Source organism: Corythoichthys intestinalis, chromosome 13 (assembly GCF_030265065.1).
Source record: "Corythoichthys intestinalis isolate RoL2023-P3 chromosome 13, ASM3026506v1, whole genome shotgun sequence".
Taxonomy (NCBI): Eukaryota; Metazoa; Chordata; class Actinopteri; order Syngnathiformes; family Syngnathidae; genus Corythoichthys; species Corythoichthys intestinalis.
The window spans coordinates 6,593,965-6,621,333 of NC_080407.1; the positions used below are offsets into that span (position 1 = coordinate 6,593,965).

The 27,369-nt window shown below is 40.2% G+C and overlaps 2 protein-coding genes across 3 annotated transcripts in view; both read left to right on the forward strand.

The window, feature by feature from the left end:
- Positions 1–692: 692 nt before the first annotated feature.
- On the forward strand, positions 693–21,463 carry LOC130929030 (ATP-binding cassette sub-family D member 2-like). Its single transcript, XM_057855910.1, has 11 exons — positions 693–1,590; positions 5,216–5,347; positions 5,430–5,610; positions 8,212–8,333; positions 9,768–9,930; positions 10,015–10,109; positions 11,599–11,744; positions 14,788–14,933; positions 16,643–16,727; positions 18,317–18,442; positions 18,507–21,463. Exons 1-11 carry the CDS (start codon positions 820–822, stop codon positions 18,709–18,711), a joined length of 2,172 nt encoding a protein of 723 aa, XP_057711893.1. The 5' UTR covers positions 693–819; the 3' UTR covers positions 18,712–21,463.
- A 1,464-nt stretch (positions 21,464–22,927) lies between these two features.
- The window catches only part of trmu (tRNA 5-methylaminomethyl-2-thiouridylate methyltransferase), a 40,991-nt gene continuing 36,549 nt past the window's right edge, over positions 22,928–27,369 (forward strand). For both annotated transcript variants that reach the window (XM_057855041.1, XM_057855040.1), the window contains exons 1-8: positions 22,928–23,100; positions 23,227–23,392; positions 23,469–23,575; positions 25,016–25,138; positions 25,204–25,376; positions 25,437–25,490; positions 25,555–25,621; positions 26,770–26,870. In XM_057855041.1, the coding sequence (XP_057711024.1) occupies positions 23,019–23,100; positions 23,227–23,392; positions 23,469–23,575; positions 25,016–25,138; positions 25,204–25,376; positions 25,437–25,490; positions 25,555–25,621; positions 26,770–26,870 (873 nt within the window). In that variant the 5' untranslated portion in view covers positions 22,928–23,018. The remainder of the gene's footprint in view (positions 23,101–23,226; positions 23,393–23,468; positions 23,576–25,015; positions 25,139–25,203; positions 25,377–25,436; positions 25,491–25,554; positions 25,622–26,769; positions 26,871–27,369) is intronic.

Below are 27,369 nucleotides of genomic sequence, written 5' to 3' on the forward strand. Positions count from 1 at the left end.
TTTTTAATTGAAAATTTTAGAAATTTTATTAAAACGAAAAGAGGGGTTTTAATATAAAATTTCTATAACTTGTACTAACATTTATCTTTTAAGAACTACAAGTCTTTCTATCCATGTATCGCTTTAATAGAATGTTAATAATGTTAATGCCATCTTGTTGATTTTTTGTTATAATAAACAAATACAGTCCTTATGTACCGTATGTTGAATGTATATATCCATCTTGTGTCTTATCTTTCCATTCCAACAATAATTTACACAAAAATATGGCATATTTTATAGATGGTTTGAATTGCGATTAATTGCGATTAATTATGGTTAATTTTTGAACTGTAATTAACTCGATTAAACATTTTAATCGTTTGACAGCCCTACTTTTTTTTACATTCAGTACGTTTGTTACCTTACACGACGGGAATTTTTTTTTTTTTTTTTTTTGATGGATGGGCCATGTTTTAAAACCTCTTAGATATCTACTTTGGCACGACACCGGAAAATATTTGACGCCAGACAAATTGACGCTTGATACAATAAAAGCATGACTCGACACGCGTCGCTTTACAAACAACTTGGAGGATTTGTATTTTATTTTGAAAAGCAACCCCGGAAGTTAACGTTTCGCTCAAATGCCGGGTTCAATTTAGACTAGGATGTAGCGGTAGGTTTTTGAGACCGTTTTTTTTTTTTTTTTTTTTTTTTTTTTTTTGCATCGCTGCGGTTGCGAGTGGTGTTTTCCCCTTTTCACGTCGACGCGGTGAGTGACGTAGGGAGTTATGGGCGTTTGGGGGACCGCCACAATAGCCGATTAACGTCCTTAAAATGTCTAACATCTTAAAAGCGAAATGGAACCGCACGGTTATAGCCAAGCGAGCCGTGTTTCTCGCTGCTGCAGCATACGGCGTCAAGACGCTTTACCCGCTCATCTACAGGCAGCTCTGCAAAAAACAAGCCGAAAACGGATCTGCGTGCTTGTTCAAATCCAGTATAGATGCAGCGGATCCATCCAAGACGTCCCCGGGAGTAAACGCGGAATTCTTCAAGCAGATCTTGGAGCTGGCAAAAATCCTTTTCCCCAAGCTGCTGTCAAAGGAACTGGCTTTGTTGTCATTGCATTCTGTGGCGTTGATCTCCAGGACATTCCTGTCTATCTACGTGGCCAGCTTGGATGGTAAAATAGTGAAGAGCATCGTGGAGAAGCAACCGAGGAGCTTCATCTTACAGCTCGTCAAATGGCTTCTAATCGCTATCCCTGCCACGTTCGTCAACAGCGCCATCCGTTTCTTGGAATGCAAGCTCGCCCTGGCTTTCCGCACCCGCTTGGTCAACCATGCCTACAGGACCTACTTCACAGAACAGACCTACTACAGAGTCAGCAACATGGACGGGAGGTTGGCCAACCCGGACCAGTCCCTCACAGAGGACGTGCTTATGTTCTCCCAGTCGGTGGCCCATCTGTACTCCAACCTCACCAAGCCCATCTTGGACGTGATGCTCACTTCCTACACGCTCATCCAGACCGCTCGCTCCCGGGGCGCCAACGCCAGCGGACCCACGCTGCTCGCCGGCCTGGTGGTCTTCGCCACTGCCAAGGTTCTGCTAGGGGTGGGAACCTCTGGGTAGCTCGCGATACAATCATACGATCGCAAGGAACGCAGGATATTATCGATATATGGGTCTGGAACTCAAGCTACATAGCTATTTTCATCCTTCTGCCATGAGTTGACGTCCAATCCGTTTGAAGTGACCCTCCCACTTTAAACGAATTGGACGTCAGTGGCAGCCAATGCCAGGCGATGAGTTCATTTTGAGGCATTTACGGGTCACTTTGAGGTCACTTCCTATTACCTTTGGTGCATTTATAGACCCCAATCACATGACGTCACAACTCCGCCTCCCTGACTTGATCCCCCATATTGTCCGTGTTTACGCATTACCGCTACGTACATTCCTCTTATTACGGCGTGTTTTTCTGCTCGTTAACATTAATAATCAAAATGGTGAAGGCGTGTGTGGCGGTTGGTTGCAGTAACAGGGAAGATAGACGGAGAGACTTGAAGTTGTACCGTATTCCGAGAGACCCGAAGATGAGAACGAGATGGACTTCTGCAATTCGACGAGAATACTGGGCACCAAACGATCACCACAGACTATGTAGTAGTCATTTTATATCTGGTAAGATGCATTTAATATATATTTAGAGGGTTTTGGGCTGACAACCACCATTAAGATCGTTGCGAGGCTAATCGCCGACAACATAGTTTCAAATTCAAGATGTTTATTTCTTCCACCATCATTATTTTTTGAATAATATTTAGCTGGTACCAAATGAAAGAAGCTGGCCTCGTCTACGGATCATCAGTTAAACAGGGGTGTCCAAACTTTTTGCAAAGGGGGCCAGATTTGGTGTGGTAAAAATGTAGGGGGCTACCTTGGCTGATTTACGTAGACCAATATATTTAAACAAATTTTAGCAAGCCCTTCTGTGTGTCACATTTGCTTTATTATTATTATTTTTTTTTATTCATAATTTCAACAATCTCGCCTTTGTGGCGTTGTCTTTCGACCCTCGGGCTCTTGCGAAATACTGCTCCTGTGAAATTAAACTAGCTTCAAGTTGCTGCGTATATCTTCCCTGTAATTTTGTACATGTTAGCTTGTCTTGTTTGTTAATATCGCGTCACATCGAACTCTTTGAAAACAGCGACTGTCTCTTTGCAAATGAGGCAGACATAGTTGTTGGGTATTTTATTGAAGAAATAGTCCAATACCCACCTATCCTTGAAGCGTCGGCCATCGCAGTCAACTTTTTTTTTTTTTTTAATTGATTATCGCCATTTTAGAAAATTGGAAGTAAAGTACGGTGACCAAACGTCCTCTTTTGCCCGGACAAGTCCTACTTTCACGTAGTGTCCTCGTGGTCCGGGCGGGTTTTATAAATTCATAAAAATGTCCGGTTTTTATGATTTTTTAAATGATTTTTCATGGGACCAATTTGAAGAGAATCCCTCCGACCGCTGGGTGGCAGCAGTTGACATGGCTCCTACGAGAATGGAGGGAAGTAGTAGTTCTTCTTGTTTTTGTTGGCAGTTTACCCCTATCATGAGGCATTACCGCCATCTACTGGGTTGATGATTTGGCCACAATGCCTGAAGTTTTTTCAAAAAATATATATATTTTTTATGATAAATACGTATATAATGGCAACTGTTGACTTCTGTCGGAGCTTTGACTGTAAAATCCCGTTTGGTGTCGCATCGGCGCGCTGCCGATGATTGTAAACTTTTATAGCAAAGTTTGATTTTTGCCTCAGCTAGCTATCAGTAAGCTAAACCGCGCTAGGCATTATGGGAAACGTAGTTTTGAACTGCTACTTTTGGAAACATGCAGATTGAATAGTTTGTCAGTTTATTTCGGTTTTTGTTTGTGTGCAATCTAGAACAATGAATGAGAACATCAATTGAATGGGAATAACAATTTGTCAAGGACAATTGTCGTGATAGTAATTTATAAAAATGTTTAGTTGGCACATAGCCTACTGTGTGTATGTGTATTGACTGGAGTACATTTCTATGGGTCTGCATTTTGTATATATTGTATATATAAATATACATATATATATGTACATATATATAATTTTTTTTCTAAAGTTTTTTTTTTTTTTTCAAACTGCATTTTTCCATCCAGAGTGAGGGGGCACACTTTAAATATATTAAAGTGATATAGGCATCCTTGAGTGAACTTCGAGTAAAATTCAAGTATCTTGAGGCCGGGCTGAGGCTGGGCTGAGTGTCCTCTTTTTTAGAAATCAAAATATGGTCACCCTAAGTAAAGGGTCACACGGGGTAATGTTGCTTAGAGTACTGCTCTTAAAATTTTTCAAAGTTTTGTGAGAAAAGGCTGAGTTTCTGTGGACAGCATAGTTGTAGGTATCAGGGTAGCAGATGTCAGGCAGAGACGGCGAAGACAGCGGGTCGAAAAATATCGATTTAGGCATCAAATATGGATCTGGCGAATGGATCGACCAAAGCTTTTCCACATAGCGCCTTTTATGCAACACATCCAATGAGTTTACAGCGTCTGAAGGCACCGGGGCTTCATGAATTGCACTATAAATTGCACGATAAATTGAGACCATTGAAAATATGGACACACAATGACAGACAATATGGCGGCGCAATACAGGGAACGTCATTGTGTGACGTTGGTGATTGGGGTCTATTGGTAATTTCCTGTTGATTTTGGGGGAATATCATGGTCACTCCCTGTTCATCGGTCAATTCCTATTGATTTCAATTTCAATTTTTCAGATTGTGGCTCAACAATGTCCCCAAATGAATAGGAAGCCACCTGTAAATGACCACAAAAGACTAGTTGCGGATGCTCTGGTTTCAGTGCAGTTGACGGCGATAGACGTCCAATCAAGTCAAAATGAATCAAATGTCTAGCGCCGTCAAGATAGCGAACATCGGTGTTATTCTAATGGAAAATTTTGCTAGCAACCTATTGGTTCCTTTTTTAAACAGTGACACCTTTTTGTAATAATACATCGATTCTTAGTAGGAGCGAATTGATAACCTTTAGGGCTACGAAGCATCGCGATTAGTGCTGCAACGATTATTCGATTAACTTGAGTATTCGATTAGAAAAACATATTCGAATTAAATTTTGTTGCTTCGAGTATTTGTTTAATTAAAGTGGCGTTGTAATGGTTTATTTTGAAAGTGTTTACATTTAGTTTTATTGATTTGGGTAGATACACTGCCCTCTAGTCTGCCTCATTTCACATGGCTGAATCCAACTGCAGCCTGTTCAGACCAACGTAAGCTAAGTTTTTGTTTGGACTAATGTTTTTAATGCATTCGTAATTTAGTTAATAGGTATATTTAGTCGTTTTGTTGTGGGAATACGAGTCTGAACCACTTGTTTAGAGCATTGTAAAAAAAAAAAAAACACGTTAGCAATTTATAGCATTTAAGCTAGCGGACGTTTGCTATGTAAGTTAGCCAATTGTTCTTTTGCTGTACATACTGTACATCCTCATTTATTTTTTATAACGTTTGAGGCTCATCCCAGATATTTTAATTTTTCATGTTCCTAATCTGATTACTCGATTATTCGAACTAACTAGTTAATCGATTAATCGACTACTAAAATAATCGATAACTGCAGCCCTAATCGCGATATATCACCTTTTCGATATACTGTCACACCATAGGTTCTGCGAGCCTGCTCGCCTAAATTCGGAAAGCTGGTGGCGGAGGAGGCGCATCGGAAGGGATATTTGCGCTATGTGCACTCCAGGATCATTGCTAACGCAGAAGAAATTGCCTTTTATCGAGGACATACGGTACCATGATCAAGTATAAATTTGGTATCCCCATTCAAATGTAACGTGGAAAGGCTTCCAAATTTCCAACTATGGTTATCAGGTGGAGATGCGCCAGCTCCAGAGGTGCTACCGCGCTTTGGCCGAGCAGATGAACCTGATCCTCTCCAAGCGGCTCTGGTACATTATGATCGAGCAGTTCCTCATGAAGTACGTGTGGAGCGGCAGCGGCCTTGTCATGGTGGCGGTGCCCATCATCACCGCAACGGGCTTTGCTGACAACGGTAAATGAGTTGTTGTATGTTGTGCATTTGGAGTGGGTGGGAACCTCAGGGTATCTCAAGATGCCATTTCCCATACTATGCTCACAATCTTACAATATGGCGACACAGCAATTATCGATAAATGGGTTTATTAAGGGAGTGACTGCATTTAGATGTATTCAGGTAACTTTTAGGGTGTATTTGAGTACATTTAGGTCCAAAGGAAGCTGAAAGGAGAAAAAATCATGAGAAGGCAGACAACAGAAACAAGAAACGGAATAAACAAGGGGCAGATAAAGAACTAAACCCAGGGGTTAATTTGTGCCAGATCCTGCCAGAAGAAGATCCGGCACCTCTTGATTTTGGCCTCTCTGTGTTCCGGGACTTATTTGGGCAGATCAGGCACTTCACGTCATTTGAAATAGTTGGAAATTTGTTGATGCGCTGAAAAGCTGGACCAACAAATCACGCCCCTGACATTTAAAAAAAAAAAAAAAAAAAAAATGAAATTCGCAGCATCTTGGGAGCAAGCAGCCGGTTTCAAACGGTATTTCAACATGCCAAAAAGACAATTGCATTTACTATCTCTGTATACAGAGGCGTAGTAAGGGTCCCTGGGGGCCCCAGGCAACAAGCAACATGGGGCCCTTCGAGCGTGTGGAAGTAAGGGGGACAGTTGGACTTGGAGCAATAGAAGAGAGAGTAGCAACACAAAATACCACCATCGAATGCAGAGGTATATACCTTTGTATGAAATCAGTAGTCAGATTGGCCCTATGACCCACCAAATTCAAATTATTCCGTAAAAACCACTGATTGGTGGACTACCAACCGAAATAAGTATTAAATTTGCTAATAAAATTGTTTAGGACTATTTTAGATGCATATAGGTTATATTTTTCTTATAGAGTATTTGACGAGGTACACCCATTAATAGACTTTTTTTTGAAAAATCCCGATTTCTTTAAGTAGTCACATGAATAATGAGGTGGCCTGTGAAAATCAACATAAAACAGTTCGGCAAGGACTTTCCAGAGAGTACTTGGTGAGTCTTTAGACAATCATCTGGTATTAATAGCTGGTTGGACTTCCTTAAACATGTATAATCTACGTGACATGATTAGTGCTGATTGGGATTGATAACAGAATCGTTAGATTATCTGCCAAATGATTCCATGGTATTGAAACACTCCCTACATTTGTAACTGGGACAGTGCATTAAAGCTGCGTGTGCTAAATCTGCTGGCTGGGGGCCCTAGGCAATTGCCTGGTTTGCCTAATGGGACGCGACGCCTCTGTCTGTATAGCCTAAATAATTGTAAATTGTAGTCATAACATTTATACCATGGATATTATCTGAAATTGAGGCTTGTCAGTCCCACAGCATGGCAAGGGGGCATTTGCGTGTTGTTTTCAGCACCATTTTCTGCCTATGTTCGCCGATCTGTGCCCGTCTCGTCATCCCTGCCCTGTCATATGTACTTTGCGTTCCGGCCATAGGCGGAGTTTGACTTTTGGGCCGGGGGGGGCACAACGTGTTGATGACCCTGAAACGCAGCGTCACCAATGAAATTAGCTTACAAGAATATTTAGAATAATAAGTTGACAATGAGCGTTTTTTTTCCCATCATTCTTGAGGGGAATTCTAAATCAGGCTGCTTAGGCAATACGTTTCGCCAAGAACGTCATCCATTGAATATGGTACGCCAGTTGGTGTCATACCAATGACACCAATTGGCATATTTTTGCGTAATTTTTGACCCCAGTCAAAAATTGTATCCCCTGGGCGGATCCATATGGAGATAGATTTGTGTCTTTATTATTCAACCCAAAAATGTCGCTTCAATTTAAAAAAAAAATGTGTTTGAATGCAAAAATAAATTTGAAAGTCAAACAACTCCACAAATAAATGCATGTGAAAGCTATTTTTCTTTGATTGATTTTTTTTCTTTTTTTTTTTTTTTTTTTGATTGAAGTAATGTTGATTTGTTTTTGGGCCACATTTTGGCTTGGACATTTTTGTTTTTATTATTCAATCAAAAAGATAATTTGCTTAAAAAAAATATAGATTTTCAAAAAGAAAATCACCTCAATCAAAAAAAAAGAAAAAATTCAATCATAGAAAATGTTTTTGAACGCGAAAAAATATATGAGAGTGAAAAATTTGCATTTGAACACTTTTCATTGAAAAAGTTTTGTTTGATTGAAGCAATCCTTTTTGTGTTTGGGCCATATTATGATTAGGACATTTGTGTCTCAATCATTCAATCCCAAAAAAACTTGCTTCTATCAAAACAAATATTTTCGATTTAAAGAAAAAAAAAATCATTTAAAAACAATTTTTTTGGGGGGGGGGGTCATGTATGCAAAGCAAATGACAGTCTAAGGTGTTTGAAAAATTATTTTGACCAATTATTAAAATATATATTTTTTTGTTCATTTCATTCATTTTTGTTGCTTTACAACTAATAGATAGAGAGATAGATAGATCGATCTCAAAATCTATCTAATCTATCCCCTCTTAAAATCCACTTATGGTTCTGGCACCTGATGATTTACATATTAAGCACTGACTAAACCAAAACAAACACCACAAAAATCGAGCTTTTTTGTGTTTCCCAGAAACTGCAGATGGTCACCCACATCGCATGGTGAGCGAGAGAACGGAGGCGTTCACCACCGCCCGGAACCTTTTGGCCTCGGGAGCCGACGCCATCGAGAGGATCATGTCGTCCTACAAAGAGGTGATATCGCAATTTAGCGTTCGGGGATTTCATCGGGTTTTTCAGTCAAGACGCTGTGAGGTCACGGCGTCTTCTTGTCAACATTTCGGCTCTGATTATATGGTGCGAGTGGGCTGATAGGCAGCAAGCCCTTGCTTGCGTTTCCACGATGACATTCTTCAGATGCGTGCTCACGCCCACAAAAACTCATGTTTGGATGAGTGGTCAGGTGGCAAGTCTCAACAATTTGCACTAATTTCTTTGTGAAAAAGAAGTTTTATCTCAGAAGCATGTATGAATGGAGTCCTGAGTCTATGAAAGCTAGAATTAACACATAAAAAGGCAGAGAAGTGAAATTGGTCGCCTCATTTGGCTGGCCGCTGCTCCTTCTCTCAGGGATTAACTTTACTGTGAATAATCCTCCATCTGTTGATCTTTGAGCATGCATCTCTGGCAATGTTTTTTTTTCTTTGCACTCTCACGTGATTAACGAATGTAAAGTCCCATACATCAACTACTAGCCCACATTTCTTCCCACGATATTTTTAATTGTTGAGAGGGGGATTTTAAGGCTTTTGCCAATTAAATAAAGGCTCCAAAGACTGCCGAAATTCACTCTACTCATTTTACACTGCCTTTTAGCTCTATAGATATGTAAAATGGCGTCTTTATAGATTGAACGCGACTGCGTGAGTGGGTCGTGCAGCGCATGCGTTAATTGCATTAAATATTTTAATGTGATTAATTTTTTAAAAATTCCTTACCGCCGTTAACGCGATAAATTTGACAGTCCTACTTTAAGCCAAAACTAAAGACTCTGGATGAGTGCAAGACATTTTGTCTGTAACGTGAAATACAATTAGGAAACAATTTCATTAAAAAATATATATATATTAAAAAAAGGCATGTTCGATATTTTTTTGCCGATTCCGATACTTTGAAAACGACGTGATTGGACCCGATCGATCGGGATGTCTTTAGTTTTAATGTATCACATGGGAGTTTGATATACTCCAATTGTGGTTGAGAAAACAGCGAACAGGAAGGGATGATGGGCGGACAGAAAGGAAGGAAACGGACAGAAGAGAAGAACAAACAACAACAACAAGTACATTGTTACTTGTCTATATTACCTATGAATGTAGTGGTGCCTAATTAGCTAACAATAGCACCAGTATGTTCATAGGTAGCAAAAGCGTGTTTCTTGTTGTTGTTTGTTTTTCTCCCCTTCTGTTTAATTCCTTCCTTTCTTTCCCCCCGTCAAGCTGAGTCAACATCTAGCGGCGTCTTGCTACACCACACTGGTATGGCATTAATTGAGAAAATGGTGAAGCTGATTTGTGTGGGCGATATACTGGTAGACAGGCAATGCTAGTTGAGAACCATTTTTCATGAAGTTCAAAATCAATTTGAACCTTACTGTTTGTCCCCCTCCCTTTGTGTGTTTTGGGACAGGTCACAGAACTGGCAGGGTACACCGCGCGGGTCCACAACATGTTTGTCGTGTTCGAGGACGTCCAGAGGGGCGTCTACAAGCGCTCGTCACTGAGCGCTGCCAACGGAGGGGAGAAGAAAAGCAAGCCAGAGATGCACATCGAGGGCCCTCTGGAAATTAAGGGTACTACTACAGTGCTATGTTTCCACAGCAATTCTCTTTAAAAAGGGATTACTTTTACCCAGATTTTTTAATTCCCCTTCTTAGGTGAAGTGATTGATGTGGAGAACGGTATTGTGTGCGAAGACGTCCCGATAATAACACCAAACGGGGATGTTGTAGTTTCCAGCCTCAATGTTAAGGTGAAATAGTGGGTGTGAATAATACAGTGGGGCAAATAAGTATTTAGTCAACCACTAATTGTGCAAGTTCTCCCACTTGAAAATATTTGAGAGGCATGGGTAAACCTCAACCATGAGAGACAGAATGTGGAAAAAAAAAAAACAGAAAATCACATTGTTTGATTTTTAAAGAATTCATTTGCAAATCATGGTGGAAAATAAGTATTTCGTCTATACCAAAAGTTCATGTCAGTACTTTGTTATGTACCCTTTGTTGGCAATAACGGAGGCCAAACGTTTTCTGTAACTCTTCACAAGCTTTTCACACACTGTTGCTGGTATTTTGGCCCATTCCTCCATGCAGATCTCCTCTAGAGCAGTGATGTTTTGGGGCTGTCGTTGGGCAACACGCACTTTCAACTCCCTCCTCACTCTGCGGCGTCAAAATGATAACAAGAACTAGGAGCAAAAATCCCAGAACCACACGGGGGGACCTAGTGAATGACCTACAGAGAGCTGAGACCACAGTAACAAAGGCTACTATCAGTAACACAATGCGCCGCCAGGGACTCCAGGGAATCCTGCACTGTCTGACGTGTCCCCCTGCTGAAGAAAGTACACGTCCGGGCCCGTCTGCGGTTCGCTGGAAAGCATTTGGATGATCCAGAAGAGGACTGGTAGAATGTGTTATGGTCAGATGAAACCAAAATAAAACTTTTTGGTAGAAACACAGGCTCTCTTGTTTGGAGGAAAAAGAATACTGAATTGCACCATACCCACTGTGAAGCATGGGGGTGGAAACATCATGCTTTGGGGCTGTTTTTCTGCAAAGGGACCAGGACGACTGATCTGTGTAAAAGAAAGAATGAATGGGACCATGTATCGAGAGATTTTGAGTGAAAATCTCCTTCCATCAGCAAGGGCATTGAAGATGAGACGTGGCTGGGTCTTTCAGCATGACAATGATCCCAAACACACAGCCAGGGCAACAAAGGAGTGGCTTCGTAAGAAGCATTTCAAGGTCCTGGAGTGGCCTAGCCAGTGTCCAGGTCTCAACCCCATAGAAAATCTGCGGAGGGAGTTGAAAGTCCGTGTTGCACAACGATAGCCCCAAAACATCACTGCTCTAGAGGAGATCTGCATGGAGGAATGGGCCAAAATACCAGCAACAGTGTGTGAAAACCTTGTGAAGAGTTACAGAAAACGTTTGGCCTCCGTTATTGCCAACAAAGGGTACATAACAAAATAATGAGATAAACTTTTGGTAATGACTAAATACTTATTTTCCACCATAATTTGCAAATAAATTATTTAAAAATCAAACAATATGATTTTCTAGTTTTTTTCACATTCTATCTCTCACGGTTGAGGTTTTACCATGTTGACAATTACAGGCCTCTCTAATATTTTCAAGTGGGAGAACTTGTACAATTAGTGGTTGACTAAATACTTATTTGCCCCACTGTAGCTCAATGGCTATTTCGATGTTTCAAAGTAATTTGCCTTTCAGGTGGAAGAAGGAATGCACCTATTGATCACAGGGCCCAACGGCTGCGGTAAAAGCTCCCTCTTCCGCATCCTCAGCGGTTTGTGGCCGGTGTACGGCGGGCGCCTTCGCAAACCCTCCCCTCAGCATATGTTCTACATCCCGCAGAGGTACACACTGTATTCGAAGGAACTTGTGTTATCTCTCGGCCCCTCTGTGAACCCGTCTGTAATCGAATCCATTGTAACAGGAGCTTGGAATAGATATTAAACTACGTCTAGTGCAAAGGTAGTCATCAGATAAAAGTTTTGTTCAGTTTTGCACATGTGTGTGAATAAGATAATGATAAAAGATGAAGGAATGTTCTAGGCGAGGCGAGCTTAGTAGTTGCCTAAGGCGCCGTCTAGACGAGGGGGCTCCAAATTGCTTTGGGAGTAAAAAAGATACCCTGAAAAAATGTTGTCATGCTACGCTTCCCGAACGTTTTCTAACGTACAAGTATCAAGTACATTCTAATAGGCTACGTATGAAATATATCTGCAGTTTACAACCTGGATCGGATTAGCCACTGTACCTGTAAGCAGATTCACTTCACAAAGAATGACAAGTAATGGCAGGTGATTAAATCAAGGCCATTCAAACTGAGAAGGAAACTAAAATAATCAAATAACAACAAACTAAATAGCATAACTAGCAATGAATGAAACAACTAGAATAGTCACTGAAGGAAAGATTAGCACAGAATATGAACTTTTAACATATTTACAGTGCCGCATTGCATTCTGGGAGGCATTAGGAATGTTGTACGACAACAGTGTTTGTCTCTCCCAAGGGAAGCTTTACCATGAGTAGACGCTAATCATTTTGTGGCGCCCGTGAGCAGAACTCTCTTCCACCCACTTCATGTACAATAACAAGTAATAGCAAGTCATTAAATTACTGCTGCAACGATTAATCGATTAACTCGAGTGATTCAAATTAAATTTTGTTTCTTAGAGTATTAATTAAAGTGGCGTTCTAATGGATTGTTTTGAAAGTGTTTGCATTAAATTATGATTTGGGCGGATACACTGCCCTCTAGTGGCAACAGTGAATACGACATAACACATTTCACATGGCTGAATCCAGCAGCTCCCTGTTAAGACCAAGATAGGCTATTTTTTTGTTTGAGCTAATGTAAGTTTTAATGCATTCAGAATTTTTTTTTAGGTATATTTAGGATATTTAGCCGTTTTTTTTGTGTGAGAATATGTGTTTGAACCATTTGTTAAGAGCATTGTAAAAAATAAAAAAAAACACGAGCATTTTATAGCATTTAAGCTAGCGGACTTTTGCTATGTAATTTAGCCAATTGTTCTTTTGTTGTACTTGGATCATGAATTATTTATTTTTTTATACCATTTGAGGCTAAGTTCAGGTATTTTATTTTTTTATGTTCCTTATCCGACTACTCGATTATTCAAACTAACTTGTATATCGATTCATCGACTACTAAAATTATCGATAGCTGCAGCCCTAAATTAAATCAAAGGTCATTCAAACTCATGTTTTCAAAATGAAATTAAAATGATTTCATAACTACAAACTAAATAGCATGACTAGAAATCAATGAAACAACTGGAACATGAACTGAAGAAATAATGAGCACAGAACATGAACTTTTGAATGTTATTTTCAGAGCCACATTGCATATTAAGAGGCATGAAGCATGTTGCGTGACAACAGTATTGACAGCAGGTGGCAGCAGAGTTTGTCTCTCTCCTAAGAGAGCAGTGATAGCAAAATGAAGCTTTTTGAAGCAATGAAACATGGAAGTCAATTGGTTCAAAGCTTCATGGTAGGGGTGTGGCCAGATATCGCGATAGCCCGAAAGGTTATCAATATGCTCCCGACAAGAATCGGAATATGGTTTTAAAAAGGTGTCACTGTTTAAAAAACAAAAGTAGGTTCCTTTTGAATAGTGTCTACGAGGGTTGTTCCGATCATGTTTTTTTGCTCCCGATCATTTTAGTTTGAGTACCTTCCGATCCCGATATTTCCCGATCTGATTGCTTTTTTTTTTGCTTCAGATTCAATTCCAATCATTCCCGATAATTTTTCCCAATCATATACATTTTGGCAATGCATTAAGAAAAAAATGAATAAAACTCGGACGAATATATACATTCAACATACAGTACATGAGTATTTAAGACAATAAATCCTCAAGATGGCATTTACATTATTAACATTCTTTCCGTGAGAGGGATCCACGGATAGAAAGACTTGTAATTCTTAGAGGATTAATGTGACTTTATATATTGTGACTAAATATTGCCATCTAGTGTATTTGTTGAGCTTTCAATAAATGATACTGTAGCCATTTAACTGTTCCGTCCAAATGCATGATGGGAAGTGCAACCATGACTGTGCGTAGTGACACCAATTGATATATCTTCTCTGCGTTGAGAAATAACATAGGGTGTTAAGAAAAGATCAACTCCTACCTTTCTTCCCCACATTGCTTCCCACGATAATTTCAATTGTTGAGAGGGGGATTTTAAGGCTTTAGCCAATTAAATAAAGGCTCCAAAGACTGCCTAAATTCACTCTACTCATTTTACACTGCCTTTTAGCTCTATATATAGGTAAAACGGCGCCTTTATAGATTGAACGCGACAATGCGTGAGTGGGTCGTGCAGCGCATGCGTTAATTGCATTAAATATTTTAACGTGATTAATTTTCAAAAAATTAATTACCGCCGTAACGCGATAAATTTGACAATCCTACTTTAAGCCAAAACTAAAGACTCTGGATGAGTGCAAGACATTTTGTCTATAACATGAAATACAATTAGAAAACGATTTAATTTAAAAAAAAATTTTTAAAAGGCATGTTCGATATTTTTTTGCCGATTCCGATACTTTGAAAATGACGAGATCGGACCCGATCGATCGGCGATCGGGACATCTTTAGTCGCTTCCTATTGATTTTGAGTCACTACTTAATCATTTGGGGACATTCTTGGGTCACTTCCTTCTCGGTACCGGGATCCTAAAAAAAGTGTCAGTGCAACACACCTGATACGTGAGAGCAAGTCGGTGAAATGTAATTTTAACCAGATGGAGTTGTGAATATTTTATATTCAAGTGAGATGGCCACCTGCCTGCTGTGCTAGTATTATTTACAATAAGGATGATGCGGTTGTTTAACTGCACAAATTCTTTCTTTAGGCCCTACATGTCTATGGGCTCTCTTCGGGACCAGGTGATATATCCTGATTCAGTAGACGACATGGCTACCAGAGGCCTCGACGACAAGGACCTGGAAGCCATCTTGGATATCGTCAACCTCAACCATATTGTCACCAGGGAAGGAGGTATAGCACTTCCTGTAGCTATCGGTTCCCTTCCTGTTGATTTGGGGGCGTTTCGAGGTCACTTCCTGTTGATATCGGGTCACTTGGGTTGGAGATCAATAGGAGTAAACACACGTTTTTGCTGTATTGAAATAAATGGCGAATAGAGCCATTGGAAATGAATGGGAATGAAATGTTATTTTGGTGTATGAATGGTGTCGTTGGGTCAAACGGTGATGAAGCTACCAGCTTTGTTACAGCATACTATGGCAATCCGTGCTTTTTAAATTAAAACAAAGGCAAAACACCCAGGGGTAGCCTAAAACTGTTCTTCTGTAATGGGAGCAGCCATCGGACGGAAACATCCTTGACAGTAAAGTCCTCTGAGTGCTGGTTGAAAATGGCAAATGAGCGGTAGCGTCGCGCCTATTAAACCATTAAACGTTTTTTTCTCATTTTTAAAAAAAATCTGTCCTCTTCAGCACAAAAACATCCATTCACTCCTATTGATTTCCAACCAAAGTGACGGAATATCAACAAGAAGTGACCCTGAGATGCCTCAAAATCAATAGGAAGTGACACCATATACCAGGGGTCCCCAAACTTTTTCCTGTGAGGGCCACATAACTTTTCCCTTCTCTAATGGGGGGCCGGGGTCAGTTTGTAACAGAAAAGGTGTGACGATTGCAGGGGTGCCTAAACGTAAAAATTAGGGCTGTCAAACAATTAAAATTTTTAATCGAGTTAATTACAGCTTAAAAATGATCTAATCGGAATTAATCGCAATTCAAACCATCTCTAAAATATGCCATATTTTTCTGTAAATTATTGTTGGAATGGAAAGATAAAACATAAGATGGATATATACATTCAACATACGGTACATAAGTACTGTATTTGTTTATTATAACAATAAATCAACAAGATGGCATTAACATTATTAACATTCTGTTAAAGCGATCCATGGATAGAAAGACTTGTAGTTCTTAAAAAAATGTTCGTACAAGTTAGAGAAATTTTATATTAAAACCCCTCTTAAGGTTTTTGTTTTAATAAAATTTGTAAAATTTTCAATCAAAAAATAAACTAGTAGCCGCCATTGTTGATGTCAATAATTACACAATGCTCATGGGTGCTTAAGCCCATAAAATCAGTCACGTCCAAGCGCCAGCAGAGGGCGACAAAACTCCAAAAAACACAAGTAGCAAGTTGACATTGCACTGTGCTGTCATTTTAATCTGTTTGAGCCGGGCATGTGCGTTAATTGCGTCAAATATTTTAAAGTGATTATGAAAAAAATTAATTACCGCCCGTTGACGCGGTAATTTTGACAGCCCGAGTAAAAATGTATTGTTTTTCAGAAAGCCACAACCAAATAACCCTTTCTGAATTCTTCACGGAACAAAAGTAAATAAAATTAAAAAAATGAAAATAAATAATAATAATAACACTATTAATTAAATAGACAATAACCAAATAACCCTCTCTGGGTTCTTCACAGAAAAAGCCAGGAAATAAATAACACTATTGGGGGAAAAAAATAAATACTTTTTTTTTTGTTCAGGGGGCCGGACCAAATGTGGCCGGGCCGCGGGCCTTAGTTTGGGGACCCCTGCCATATACCAACCCACACAGCAAAGCTACCATCGCAATTTCTCCAGAAATTGTTTTCCACTTTATTATATAATATTAAAAAAACACATATTTTTCATTTTTAAACTCTTTTTGAGGTTGGGATGCTGAGCTGGACTGGAAGGACGTGCTATCTGGGGGCGAGAAGCAAAGGATGGGAATGGCTCGCATGTTTTACCACAAGTAAGGGCACCAGTATTAGCCATAGACATCCAATCCGTTTGAAGTGGAGAAGGATAATCAGAAAAATGAAAACAGCTTGTTTTTCTGTTTTCTTGTATGGTAAAATACAGTGGGGTAAATAAGTATTTAGTCAGCCACTAATTGTGCAAGTTCTCCCACTCGAAAATATTAGAGAGGCCTGTAATTGTCAACATCGTTAAACCTCAACCATGAGAGACAGAATGTGGAAAAAAAAAACTGAAAATCACATTGATTTTTAAATAATTTATTTGCAAATCATGGTGGAAAATAAGTATTTGGTCAATACCAAAAATTCATCTCATTACTTTGTTATGTACCCTTTGTTGGCAATAACGGAGGCCAAACGTTTTCTGTAACTCTTCACAAGCCTTTCACACACTGTTGCTGGTATTTTGGCCCATTCCTCCATGCAGATCTCCTCTAGAGCAGTGATGTTTTGGGGCTGTCGTTGGGCAACACGGACTTTCAACTCCCTCCACAGATTTTCTATGGGGTTGAGATCTGGAGACTGGCTAGGCCACTCCAGGACCTTGAAATGCTTCTTACGAAGCCACTCCTTTGTTGCCTCGGCTGTGTGTTTGAGATCATTGTCATGCTGAAAGACCCAGCCACGTCTCATCTTCAACGGAAGGAGATTTTCACTCAAAATCTCTCGATACATGGTCCCATTCATTCTTTCCTTTACACAGATCAGTCGTCCTGGTCCCTTTGCAGAAAAACAGCCCCAAAGCATGATGTTTCCACCCCCATGCTTCACAGTGGGTATGGTGCAATTCAGTTTTCTTTTTCCCTCCAAACAAGAGAACCTGTGTTTCTCCCAAAAAGTTCTATTTTGGTTTCATCTGACCAAAACACATTCTCCCAGTCCTCTTCTGGATCATCCAAATGCTCTCTAGCGAACCGCAGACGAGCCTGGATGTGTATTGTCTTCAGCAGGGGGACACGTCTGGTCGTGCAGGATTTGAGTCCCTGGCGGCGCATTGTGTTACTGATAGTAGCCTTTGTTACTGTGGTCCCAGCTCTCTGTCGGTCATTCACTAGGTCCCCCCGTGTGGTTCTGGGATTTTTGCTCACCGTTCTTGTTATCACACCACGGGGTGAGGAGGGGGTTGAAAGTCCGTGTTGCCCAACGACAGCCCCAAAACATCACTGCTGTAGAGGAGATCTGCATGGAGGAATGGGCCAAAATACCAGCAACAGTGTGTGAAAAGCTTCTGAAGAGTTACAGAAAACGTTTGGCCTCCGTTATTGCCAACGAAGGGTACATAACAAAGTATTGAGATGAACTTTTGGTATTGACCAAATACTTATTTTCCACCATGATTTGCAAATAAATTATTTAAAAAACAAACAATGTGATTTTCTGTTTTTTTTTCCACATTCTGTCTGTCATGTTTGAGGTTTACCCATGTTGACAATTACAGGCCTCTCTAATATTTTCAAGTGGGAGAACTTGCACAATTAGTGGTTGACTAAATACATATTTGCCCCACTGTATATAAGAAAATGTAGACATACGTACGTTGATTTGAAACAATGAGTTCAAAATGGCGCTTTTTCTCACTTAGGCCTAAATACGCCTTGTTGGATGAGTGCACCAGCGCCGTTAGCATCGATGTAGAGGGCAAAATTTTCCAAGCCGCCAAGGACGCCGGCATCTCCTTGCTGTCCATCACGCACAGACCTTCATTATGGTAAACCGTCGCATCCCCAAATTGTATTATTTCGATTCAATCAGGGATTTGCGTCTCTTTCCAGGAAGTACCACACGCACCTGCTGCAGTTCGACGGCGAGGGCGGCTGGCGCTTCGAGCAGCTGGACACGGCCACGCGGCTATCTCTCACCGAGGAGAAGCAGCGGCTGGAAAGCCAATTGGCCGGTATCCCCGAGATGCAGCAGCGCCTCAACGAACTCTGCAAGATTTTGGGCGACGACTCGGTGCTCCGAACCGCCGACGAGTAATTCCGTTTAAATCCTTAGATGATCCCCCCCCCCAAAAAAAAAAAAAAATAGCAAGCCGGGGGTTCTCGTTATTTAGTTTTATCGCAACCCCAACGTGACGGCTCGTTTGTGAACCACTTTAAGCACAGTTATTGAGGATGATTTTTTTTTTTTTTTTTAATCTCAATATTTCATTTAACATAGCACTTTACTTTTTTAAGAATACGAATATCAGGGGTGTCAAACTCATTTAGCTCCACGGGCCACATTTATAGCTGTGTTTAAACTATGACAGTTTAGCAGGGCCGGCCCAGGCCATTTGGGGGCCCTAAGCAAAATAATGCCAAGGGGCCCATATTTTTGGCACACCATTTCGTCACAGTGTACTGTGAAAACCATACATGCAATCCAACCCATACGTCCATATTTTGTAAATTAATCAGATTTTGTTGCACTGCATACTTCAAACTTCTCACCCCAAATGATTGTCAGTATGCACAGTAGATAGCGCCGAACCTTTTTCTAAAAGAGGGGGAAAAAAAGAAGTTGAAGAACTTTTATTTTTTTTAAGCTTGAAATCAAGTATCAAAACTCACAAAAGTCAAATAAAGCAAACAGCGGTAAACAAAATAGAATATAAATTAAACAATTGCCAGACTGGGGCCCCCCTAGTGGTCAGAGGCCCTAAGCAGCTGCATAGTCTGCGTATAGGCTGGGCCGGCCCTGCAGTTTAGTATTCTATACCTAAATTTTAGTAATCTGTACCCACAGTTTAGTAAAACTTCAAATTCACAGCAAAAGGATGAAAATAGCATGTTTATTACTAGTAGATTAATTTCCTGACCCATGTATCGATAATTTTCATGATGTCATCATTATCGTGAGCCTTGATCGAAAATCCCTAGTACAGTTTACTGATCTGATTAGCTACTGACAATATTTTTTTTCTACCCTGGCACCCGGGGGCTCCGTAATTATGCGTTCTTTCACTTTATGCCCCCCACCCATACCCAGTATCCCCATATCCTGTTACCCAAGCGAGGAGTGACGTAGGTCCTAACTCTGAACTGAGGGATTTTTGCTTAACTGAACAAACACAATGCGCTTAAGAGGCCACCCTAAGAGGTCCGCCGAGGAGAAAAGTGGGGGAAAGATTCCTGGATTTGCACCAAAATGTATTTTACTAGCCCTGTTATTCTCAATGAAAATGTTTTTAGATATCCTAAAATGGGTAAAAAGCTACTTTCTAGTTGCAATATCGTGAGGGCCTAAAAGTACTTTTAAAACTATTCACACTGTGATGCATTGAAGTCTCACAGTAAATTAGAATTTTCCCGCACTGCTCTTAGATGGTAGGGACAAAAAATATATATATATGTAATGCCATGTGGCTGCTGATGACTGACAATCAGTCACACCATGAATTTTTGTTGTAAATCTCTGCGTTTTTAAACAAACTAAATGCTGCCCTGCTCAGGATTTTAGCTGCTAGTTTAGTTTCCCACACAATGTGAGTTTCTTGTTTTAATGCCGCCGTATGAGGGTCTATTTTAATAAATCGTCAGGATTTCCATGGCAACGTGATTCCCACGTTTAGAGTGCTGACTGGTGTGTGAGCGTGCCTATGAATGAAACGTCGAGGGATAGGTTGTTACAAAGCAAATTTAATCTTAGAAAATGAATATAAAAATACATGGAATTGCTGTTCTTTCCTAGGATAAATCAGGAGGGATTCATCTGTTTTAATAAGTTCAAATGTTGTTCGAACTGTTTGTGTGCATTTAGTACACAAGTGTATAGCTGCCACCCAAAAAAAGATCCAATATTACAGTTTTACATGACATTTATCACGTTTTTACATGATAGTGTAATGTAAAATGGTGCCGGGGGTGAGTAGATTAGCCAAATAACAGTAGTGTCACTTCAAAATAATATTGCAAAAGTAGTCAATTATCATGTAGAAACGTAATTAGCATGTAACTGGGATAATTATCATGTAAAAACGTGATAATATCATGTAAAAACATTGTTTATGGGTGGCAGCAATACGCTTCCATATGTTAGTGTTAATTTCATGGATTCATAAATTGGTGGTTTTATCCATCTATTCAATTTCCGGATCTTGTGCATGTGTTAGAGAATATTTTCGTCTTAAACTGTATTTTCTTGTAAATAAAACAATTTGGTGCAAACAAACAATGTGTGATTGCAGCACTCTCATGTGTCCACACGGTGGCAGCAGACCTTTACATATTACTTGTTTCCGTTGTGGCAATTCCACAAATTGACAGCTGCCAAGTGTATACATATTGAATCAGCTAAGACATGTAGACACTACAAAAAGGCATAAGTGATGTTTTATTTACAAACTGATGTAGCTTCCATTTGTTGTATATTGTATAATGCGATGAACGTGGAATTTTGTATTTTCCCTGACGTGCAGTTTTGTTTTGGTTTCTCTTCTTTTTTTTGGATTGAAGTAAGGTTGATTTGTGTTTGGGCCACATTTTGGCTAGGACGTTTTTGTCTCTATTATTCAATCAAAAATTAAGTTGCTTCAAAAAAATATATATTTTCAAAAAGAAAAATCACTTCAATTAAAAAAATGAAAAATTTCAATCATAGAATATGGTTTTGAATGGGAAAAATATTTGGGATTGAAAAATTTGCATTTGAACACTTAATTTTTCATTGAAGAAGTTTTCTTTGATTAAAGCAATCCTTTTTATGATTGGGCCATATTATGGGTAGGACATTTGTGTCTAAATCAGGCAATCCCAAAAAAGTTGCTTCAATCAAAAAATATGTATAGATTTTCAATCAAAGAAAAAAAATCATTTGAAAAAGGTGCTTTTCAGCATGCGCATCTTTCGTGGCACGCCAGACCCACTTAGAGTGTTTGTTGCCAAAAAGCTCAATCTTGGTCTCATCTGACCAAAGCACACGGTCCCAGTTGAAGCCCCAATACCGCTTGGAGAACTCCAGACGTTTGCGTTTATGATTGTGAGTGAGGAAAGGTTTTCTCCGTGCATGCCTCCCAAACAGCTTGTTGGCGTGTAGACAGCACCTCATACCCACTGTGAAGTATATAATCTGTTTCCCTCTGCCCGAAAGCTGAAGATGGGTCGTCACTGGGTCTTTCAGCAGGACAATGACCCTAAACATATGGCCAAATCTACACAGAAATGGTTCACCAGACACAAAATCAAGCTCCTCCCATGGCCAGCTCAGTCCCCAGACCTCAACCCCACTGAAAACCTGTGGGGTGAGCTGAAGAGGAGAGTACAGAGGAGAGGAACAAGGTCTCTGGATGATTTAGAGAGATTCTGCAAAGAGGAATGGCTGAAGATCCCTCTTTCTGTCTTTTCCCATCTTGTGAAACATTATAGGTGAAGATTAGGTGCTGTTTTGTTGGCAAAGGGGGGGTTGTACAAAGTATTAACACCAGGGGTGCTAATAATTGTGACACACATTATTTGATGTCAAATAGTTATTTCTTTATGTGGGATTTTTCCCCCACTGAATAAATGCACTTGTATTGAAGGTTGGATTTCTCTCTTTTTTCCCATAAAGGTCCCATATTATTTAGAAGAGAAATAATTATTAGAAGCTAAAAAACATAATTATTATAAATCCAATCATTATGGAGGACACTGTAGATGGAAATTGTTTGTTAATATTGTGTCACATCGCATTACAGTCTGTTAAATTTAACTGTCCATCTAAAATTAAATAATTTGAAAATTTACACAGTCGTTGCTTGCAAAGCGTTAAAAGTACTGCGTATGTTGTCGTGACAAGCCTGTGGCAGGGGTGGAGGCCCTATAATGGTCTCTTGTCCCGAGGCCCCTGCAAGTCTGTTGACAGACCTGGGTTATAGTACAGTATTATAATAATAACAGTTCATATAGTATCAAGATTTTGCCAATTTAGGATTATTTTGGATAAGAAGTGACTGATTTACAGAGACTGCCTGAGAGGTCTACTGTTTTAAGATGGCGGCTGTTTGATAACGCCGCCAAGTCGGTCATATGCATCTAGTTCTATATAGATGTGACATCTATGAGACGCATCAGAGTTGTAGTTTTTAGCAAGTGGTTTTTAGCGGCTGTCGGCTGCAGTCAGGTATCATTGGAGACTCTTTTTGGACAATTTAGCTACTACCGTCATCAACTAGCATGAAGTGTTCGCCTCAACAAATAGTTCCGTATTGACATTTCAAGCCGGACGCATTTCAGACACGGACTTCAATCATGGACCGTGTCAAAAATGCCTGATATTTTATTATAATGACTCTAGTTTTATCGTTATAGTAATTAATTCGAGAAATGGGTGTCATAAGGCACATCGTGTGCGCCATGTCGGGTGGTGTTGACAGCTCAGTCGCCGCTTTGTTGCTGAAAAAACGAGGTAAATCGAACTCTCATTGACATGACAGTGACTTATTGACATGACAGTGACAGCTAAGTCACTTCATTAGGGAACAAACTGTCCCAACTTAAATGAGCGTGAATAATGAAAAGTTTCACATTTTAGGTTATAATGTGACCGGCGTTTTCATGAAAAACTGGGATTCCTTGGATGAAAGTGGAGTTTGCACTACAGAAAAAGACTGCGACGATGCTTACAAAGTGTGTCAAATGCTGAACATCCCCTTCCATCAAGTGTCATATGTTAAAGAATACTGGCATGAAGTTTTCAGGTAATTAAAATGATCGTATTTATACCATAAACTTGCTTAATTTCTTACCCAAATACACCTTTTTGCACTTTTTCAGTTATCTGTTAAAGGAATACGAGAACGGAAGGACTCCTAATCCTGATATACTCTGCAACAAACATATTAAATTCAAACATTTTCATAAGTATGCTGTCATAACTCTAGGTATGTCTAATGGTGTCGCAATAATTGTCGGTACGGTATTGTATTGGGAGACAGAAAATAGTATGGCTGTAATTCTTATGAAAGTTACACTCACCGGCCACTTTATTAGGTACATATGTCCAACTGCTTGTTAATACTTAATTTCTAATCAGCCAATCACATGGCGGCAACTCGGTGCATTTAGGCATGTAGACATGGTTTAAGACAATCTCCTGCAGCTCAAACCGAGCATCAGTATGGGGAAGATAGGTGATTTGAGTGACTTTGAACGTGGCATGGTTGTTGGTGCCAGAAGGGTTGGTCTGAGTATTTCAGAAACTGCTGATCTACTGGGATTTTCACGCACAACCATCACTCGGGTTAACAGAGAATGGTCCGAAAAAGAAAAAATACCCAGTGAGCGGCAGTTCTGTGGGCGGAAATGCCTTGTTTATGCCAGAGGGCAGAGGAGAATGGCCAGACTGCTTCGAGCTGATAGAAAGGCAACAGTGACTCAAATAACCACCTGTTACAACCAAGGTAGGCAGAAGAGCATCTCTGAACGCACAGTACGTCGAACGTTAAGGCAGATGGGCTACAGCAGCAGAAGACCACGCCGGGTGCCACTCCTTTCAGCTAAGAACAGGAAACTGAGGCTACAATTTGCACAAGCTCATCGAAATTGGACAACAGAAGAATGGAAAAACGTTGCCTGGTCAGATGAGTCTCGATTTCTGCTGCGACATTCGGATGGAAGCGTCAGAATTTGGCGTCAACAACATGAAAGCATGGATCCATCCTGCCTTGTATCAACGGTTCAGGCTGGTGGTGGTGGTGTAATGGTGTGGGGAATATTTTCTTGGCACTCTTTGGGCCCCTTTTTACCAATTGAGCATCGTTGGAACGCCACAGCCTACCTGAGTATTGTTGCTGACCATGTCCATCCCTTTATGACCACAATGTACCCAACTTCTGATGGCTACTTTCAGCAGGATAATGTGCCATGTCATAAAGCTGGAATCATCTCAGACTGGTTTCTCGAACATGACAATGAGTTCAATGTACTCAAATGGCCTCCAAAGTCACCAGATCTCAATCCAATAGAGCATCTTTGGGATGTGGTGGAACGGGAGATTCGCATCATGGATGTGCAGTTGACAAATCTGCACCAGCTGTGTGATGCCATCATGTCAATATGGACCAAACTCTCTGAGGAATGTTTCCAGCACCTTGTTGAATCTATGCCACAAAGAATTGAGGCAGTTCTGAAGGCAAAAGGGGGTCCAACCCGTTACTAGCATGGTGTACCTAATAAAGTGGCCGGTGAGTCTGTTACAGTCATGAAAGACCTTTGCTAAAGCTAGCTACAAATATTAGAATTCTATGATGACTCAGGATTTTTTTTTTCATCAACAGTTTGACCTCATTAATATTTTATTTACAGAAAAATTATTTTTGTAGGTGCTGACGCGATGGCAACAGGGCACTATGCGAGAACCTCCCAGGAAGATGAAGAAGTTTTCCAGCAGACTCCCAAAACGGCCCCCTTTGTGCTCTTCAGAAATCGATTTGATATCCGGAACCGTACGTGTAGCCTTCAACTCTGCAATTTTACAGCAATTTCTCCTCACTCTTCTTTCCCCCTCCAGCGGTGAAGCTGTACAAAGGGGCCGACCTTGTCAAAGATCAGACTTTCTTCCTCAGCCAGATCTCCCAGGATGCACTGAGGCAGACCATGTTCCCCCTCGCCGGCCTGACTAAAGATTTTGTGAAAAAAATAGCGGCTGAAGCGGGGTTTGAGCATGTGCTGAAAAAGAAAGAGGTACCTTGAAAAAAGAAATGAGGCTACTTTAGCGTGTTTGCTAACAGTTTGTTATTTCAGAGTATGGGTATTTGCTTCATAGGAGAGAGAAACTTTGAAAACTTTATCTTGGAGGTAAATTGTGTCTCACTGTTACTGTCGAAATGTAGTTTACTAATAAATGTCTTTTCCGTTCTAGTACCTCGAGCCTAAACCTGGTAACTTTGTATCCATTGAGGATGGGACTGTAATGGGCACACATAAAGGTATGTTTACAATCGAGTAAATGTTTTTTTACATTCATATTTTCTTGAACAAATAGAAACAATAAATTCTCAGCACTGCTCACGTCTTGGGTTTCAAGACCACATGATGGCGCCAGAGAGCATATGAACCACCATGAAGCTTTGAACCAAATGCCTGCAGAGTTTGATTGCTTCAAGAAGCTTCATTTTTGGAGAGTCAGACAACCTCTGCTGTCAACGCTGTTGTCATACAACATATTACTACCATGTCGTATGCCTCCCATCATGCAATGCGGCACTACAGCTCTTAAGTTTAAAGTGGCCATCACTACTCCCTTGGGAGGGACACGCAACCTCTGCTGCCCCTTGCTGTCAACTCTGTCGTCATACAACATCCTTCATGCCTCTCAGCATGCAATGCGGCCCTGTAAATAACATCCAAAGTTCATGTTCTGTGCTAATTATTTCTTCAGTTACTGTTCCAGTTGTCTCATGAATTGCTAGCTATGTTATTTAGTTTGTTGTTATGTGATTTTAGTGTAATTTTGAAAATGTGAGTTTAAATGGCCTTTGATTTAATGACTTGCTATTACTTATCATTGTACATGAAGTGGTTGGAAGCCAGTTCTTGATTAGCGGCTACTCATGGTAAAGCTTCGCTTAGGAGAGACACGACAGTTGTCATACAACATGCCTCATGCCTCCCAGAATGCAACGTGGCACTGTAAATAACGTTCAAAAGTACATGCTCTGTGCTAATCATTTCTTCAGTTACTGTTCCAATTGTTTCATTCATTGCTAGTTATGCTATTTAGTTTGTCGTTGTGTGATAATTTTAGTTCGAATGACCTATGATTTAATCACCTGCCATTATTTGCCGTTGTTCGTGAAGTGGATCTCCTTTGAGGCACATTGACTAATCCGAAATAAAATAGCAGGTGGCTAATCCAATTCCGTTTGAAAACGTGTAGCCTATTAGAATATACTTATTACTTCTTCGTTGGAAAATGTTCGAGAAACATGAGAATATTTTTTCAGGGTATTTTTTTCCCCACAAAGCAATTTGGCGTCCCATCCATTAAATAGCGCCCTAGGCAAACTAGGGCGCCTATGCCCTATTGGTGGGAGTTTAAATTATTAATAGCTTAACCTTTTACCTCTGTGTCCAGGCTGGTTTACCCTGACACTAGGCCAAAGGGCACGGATAGGAGGTCAAAGGGATGCCTGGTATGTGGTGGACAAGGATATCAATACAGGCGACGTGGTTGTGGTAAGTTTTGCTCATTTGACTCTTTGATCAAAATTGACTAATAGATAGTAGCTTTGCACGTAAAAGCTACCATATTTGATATTTTTTTCCAATTGCGCTTCTTTGGCGTGCCGCCGTATAGTGTTTGCCAAAAACGTACAGTTCCGCCAAAAACTTTCCCATTCATTTGTAATCGGCAAAATTTCCCATTCATTTCCAATGGCCCCATTGCCGTTCATTTCAATGACACAAATATCTCCATTCGCTCCTGTTGATTTCCATTCCAGATCGGCAAAAATTGACATTGGCACACCCAAAAATCAACTGGAATGGACAGCGTTATCAACAGGAAGTTAGCCTGAAATGCATGCCAATCTGAACTGCTGGAAATTCGATAGGAAGTGACCCCGAAATGCCCCAAAATCAACAGGAAGTAACTCAACCACAACAGCAAAGCTACTCTCCAAAAATTATATTTTCTAGTCACTAATAGATTGCTCTTCTACGTCTTTTGCTATCA